Consider the following 5028-nt stretch of genomic DNA (forward strand, 5'->3'; position numbering starts at 1 on the left):
TTTTGTGATTCACAGTAATTTATTGAAACAAAAAGCTTCCGTATCTCAAATATTTCTTCAATTTCCACACTTCAAATCGTACCATGGATTAATGGTAAGTTGTTTGTTATAACCGTTGTTACCAATAATAACGACGCTGAATTTCTGAGTAAAATAATCGATATCTATTTTTTGTTTACAATTTATATTTATCCCTGAGACGAGACATGCAAATAGCAAAAAATGAAATGTTAAATGCAGCCAGGGGAAACTGTCAAATGCAGCCACTCCATTTAAGCTATGTAAGGCAAAAAGAGAGGTCTCAACAAGTGATAGAATGAACAGGAAAAAATAAAAAGAAAACATCTGTCCGCAAGTCCCATCCCAGGTTATTCCAATCGAGTACGAGACCTGTCAAAGGTATTCAATATAGAAAAAATCTCTTCGAATCCTTCTCAAACGAGTGCCTTTGACTGAAACCGTGCTCGATTGGAATGACACTGACAGATAAATGGTAAACAAAAGAATGAAATGTCGAGTATTTATACCAAAGATTCAGCGTCGTTAACCAATAAGAAACCCGCAGTTTCACAAATTCAAGCTGTAAAAAATGCTGACGCGTAAAACATAAAGAAAATTCATGAACATTTTAATGCTGTTTTTACTTGACGCAAAGGTTCTAACCCCAACTGTCAAAATGTATGAACTGACAACGGTTGGGTTTATAACATAACTTAGCTTCGGGGTCAAGCAAAAACGGCATAATTGGACACAGATCTTTCATTAGGGCCTCGACCCACAGTACTCAAATGGAGAAAAATTAGTTTTAAATTCGACGATGCTTTTCAAATGTAGCTTTTATTGTAGGTACAAATTATTTTATGACATTGTTTTTTAATGAAGCATCTGTGGTTAAATCTCATAACAATATAAGAGATTTTGATTTCTGTTTGCTAGAAACTAAAATAATACATACGCCCAATTTACCTTCCAGTTGTGGTTTCCCCCTTACAATTTCGACGTATATATGAAAGGTAAATGGGTTAAACTGACTATCTATAGTAGACTATAGACTTTTTATAGTTCCTGTATTCATAGTTAGGCAGAGACAAAAGCTGGAAAACTGGTAGCTTTTATTTCAGAAATAAACACGGCATCCCATGCAAATGTTCAAGCTCCTGCCACAGAGAACAGACATCCATGATCGAACACAAATGTTAATAAAACTTGTGTAATCTTTTGAATAAATATACGTTAAAACACTAGCGCCGCCACATCAACTTATCCCAACTACAAAGTCAAATCCATTCCGGAACCGATTCGAAATCCTGAATGGACACCGGCTCAAAGAAAACAACCGATTCCGACTCAATCGGTTGATGCATTTGAGTTGGAATCCATAATGAATCCTCTCAGAAGTCCGAACCGGTTCCGGATTGGTTTCAATGGAAAGAGGTATAATCGCTGTCAATTCAGTCTAATTCAGCCACTAAAAAACATGACGACAATAGCGCACCTGGTGGAGATATCCCAACTACCTTCGAATCCGTTAGAATTTTTACACAAGTTGAATGCTGAAGATGGATGTCTAATCTCTGTGCTCTAGCGTTAGCCGTAAATGAGCCGGAATTCCGGCTGGTTCTAATTCGTATTCGACTCCAGTGACACAACCGATTGTAAAAAGAATCGGTTTTGTCACTGGAGCCGGAATACGAAATAGAACCAGCCAGCATTCCGGGTGATTTTCTGGCTAAGCTAACTGGGAAATTTCTTACATGCACGTATAACGAAACGAATTGGTAGGTATGATGTGTTTTTATAATTATACGAACATTTCTCGGTCGCGCTCGTTCGACTCCGGTATTTGCCATGTTCAATTGGCTTCACTCATGGGGTTTTTCATTGAAAAACGCTGGAGCAGTGGTTTACACTGGTGTTGCATTTTCTAGCAGAAGAGCAGGCCACTGGACGTGTTTCATTCCCACTGCTACTAGAAAGTGCAAAAGCAGTGCAATCCACTGCATAGGTGTTTTCAATGAAAAACGACATCAGTGTCACCACATAACTATGAATATAGGAACTGTAAATATTTCCTAGAAGGGCTCAGCAAGTGCGTGTAAAGAAACCCAATACTACCTAAAGGGCGCGTATATCTTTTCTTCAAATTTTATGAAAATATCGGAATTTTTGTAAGTTTGTGTTCAACAAGAACAGAATGTCATTACAGCAAAAACTCAGTTTGTTTACATATGTGAATTTGGTCCTAATGAAAGATCTTTCTTGAATTCTTCACCATTCGGAATCATTAACGGATCCTGTATGGATTCTAGCTCAAACACAACAACCGATTCCGAAATCGATTAAGTTGGAATCGGTTGAGGCATTTGAGCTGGAATCCATTCAGGATTCCGAACCGGTTCCGGAATGGGTTTAACAAAGTCAGTTTTCACCATATTCATAACTAAAACAGAGAAAGAAAAACTAATACAATTTCATAACTTCTAGGTTCAACAAGCATTCAATAGAATAAATCAGATTCAAAGCATGGATACTAATATAAGAAGACTGTTATCAAAAGGGCTGTTATTGAATCGCAACGCATTCACTGATGTCGAGGATGGTAAGTTTTGTTTATCCATAGAAGAAATTATGACCAATATGCGCAAAAAACTTGCGTTGCGAACACCTTCTTCAACTTGTGATTACGAAAAGACTAACGATCAATTTCTTCACTTGATTAAAACTGGTTTTCGCTGAATACTTGATGCATCTTTCTTAAACTCGCGACAGAATTCCATTCTAATGAATACAACTTTTGTGATTCACAGTAATTTACTAAAATAAAAAACTTCCGTATCCCAACTATTGCTAATTTCTTCAATCGAAGTGAAGAATTAGCCGTTAAGGAAAATACTGTTCATAATTACGACTACGATATGCTATATTGCGTTACTATCCAGCTACAATTATGTGTATTCCTTCATCCACCTGTTTGATAAGATATGTACTGCCGCTATACGCACACCTGTTCCATGTGTATAGGGAATCCCATAGCACATGGGACAGTTATGCGTATAGTGGCAGTGTAGAGCGCGCATATATTTATAATGATTATTTTTTAGATTATATACGCGGATCATTGATTCTTATGAAAGAAATGGTAGTACGAGGCGCTAAACGAGCGAAAGAAGATGCAAGTTTGTCTACAGATGAAATCTTCGCAGCACCGCTTGTTCGCTGGATTAATGTAAATATCTTTCTAAATCTTTCTAACCCACACTATCTTTCAAACGAATATAGTTCAATAGCCCTAATATAAATCTGTTTACTGCGCCGATACTGCCTATAATCGGAGGTGGGACTGACGTGATCATGGGAAGTGGGACTGCCGTGATTATGGGCAGTTTATTTGGTAATTTGTAATTCAATTGATCATATATTTTTATTTTATAAGATCAGTGGGAGCTTTAACCATAGTGAATTCAATAATTGTGTTATTCTTTTCTATTATTTCTAGGTAGACAAGCAACACATACACCTCACGGCCGGTATATACCCACCGCATATCGCTTGCTTCGGGAAGACAAAAGGAAGAGGAATATACTTCGTAGTTCTTGAGAGAGAAGCGATAGACTGCGGAGATTGCTCAATACAAGCTTTAGATGTGTTTTTTAAATCATTCGCTGTTTTCGGAGTTAAAGTGCCGGTTTTTGTGTATCCGCTTTACGAAATATTTAAAATTAAGATTCATAAATTGGCCACACATAGTGCACGCAACACAGTTAATAACGTGTTAAAAGCATTGGACAACGCTGAACGGGCAGAAGAGCTTAACCAACACACAACATGAAATCAGGTGTTTTTTACAACACACAACATGAAATCAGGTATTTTTACACAAAAATAAACAGAAAACTCAATAGTCATGTTTCATGTCTTTTATTTTTTCGGTTGTTAATTTCCATATTGAAAATTTTCTGCGGCAACTTCTTTCGATAAACCCATTTTTGAGTAAAAACTAACCAATTTAAACAAATGTTAAAACAACTAATTTTGAGTAATAAAGACGCAATCGATGAACTAGTTATAAAATCTTTTGTTGGGGAAAAATAACTTATTTTTGAGTATCGCTTTCAAAACATTTTTTGGGTAAAAAATACGCACTCGAAAAACTAGTTCTAAAATCTAATTTTAGGGAAAAATAACTTAATTTTGAGTATCACTTTCAAAACATTTTTTGGGTAAAATATACTTATTACTGAGTTCTGATACTATTACCCAAAAAATTGTAATGAGCTGATTACCTAATTTTAATGCAATGAAGTTTAGTTGAAAGTTGAGTACTTTTTACCCAAAAATAGGTTCCCCGAGCTAAGCGTGTATATTGATTCCTTTCATTCTTGTCATAATTAGGGGAGACTGAGGAGACTTGATCCCCTTTTTTATTTTTCAGTCCAACTCCGTGGAATGATAAAAAACTATGTATTTTTTTGTAGTTTTGTATTGTTTCTAGGGATGACTAATAATCATAAAAAAATTACATGGAAATATTATACTGGACATGAGCTATGAGCATTTCTGGAAAACAACAAAAAAACGGAAAATTCTTAGATTAGTGGAGACTCGATCCCTAATTTGGGGACACTTGATTCCTTTATGAAAACGTGTTTAAAAGAGCATGTAGGGTAATAAGCCTATTTTTGCCCTGTTTCTACTATCATCCTAACCATCTGAAGCCTTTGGTTAGAGCAGCGTCTGCTATCTTTGCTCAACACATTGACTCAAATGGTATTGCGATAATGGGGGTACTCGATTAGAGATTTTGCTGCGCTCAAACAGAAGATTTTCACCATTCTCAAGACAATTTTGTTATTATATTGGCTCTTAATAAGAGGCGAATGACCTTAACGTTAAAACCTCTATAATCGAAATAAAAAATGGACCTTAATAACAAATCAAAGAAGCTGAAATAATAAAATTATTATTATAATAATAATAATAATTTTATTATTTAATAGGGCAAAAACGGGTACATTACCCCATTCAATT

General features: G+C 35.6%; 1 protein-coding gene across 1 annotated transcript; it reads left to right on the forward strand.

The window, feature by feature from the left end:
• The first annotated feature begins 16 nt into the window (after nucleotides 1-16).
• LOC131696093 (uncharacterized) lies at nucleotides 17-3905 on the forward strand. Its single transcript, XM_058984625.1, has 4 exons — nucleotides 17-94; nucleotides 2485-2599; nucleotides 3102-3226; nucleotides 3497-3905. Exons 1-4 carry the CDS (start codon nucleotides 92-94, stop codon nucleotides 3827-3829), a joined length of 576 nt encoding a protein of 191 aa, XP_058840608.1. The 5' UTR covers nucleotides 17-91; the 3' UTR covers nucleotides 3830-3905.
• The last annotated feature ends 1123 nt before the right edge of the window (nucleotides 3906-5028 follow it).

Source organism: Topomyia yanbarensis, unplaced genomic scaffold, assembly GCF_030247195.1.
Source record: "Topomyia yanbarensis strain Yona2022 unplaced genomic scaffold, ASM3024719v1 HiC_scaffold_715, whole genome shotgun sequence".
Lineage (NCBI taxonomy): Eukaryota > Metazoa > Arthropoda > Insecta > Diptera > Culicidae > Topomyia > Topomyia yanbarensis.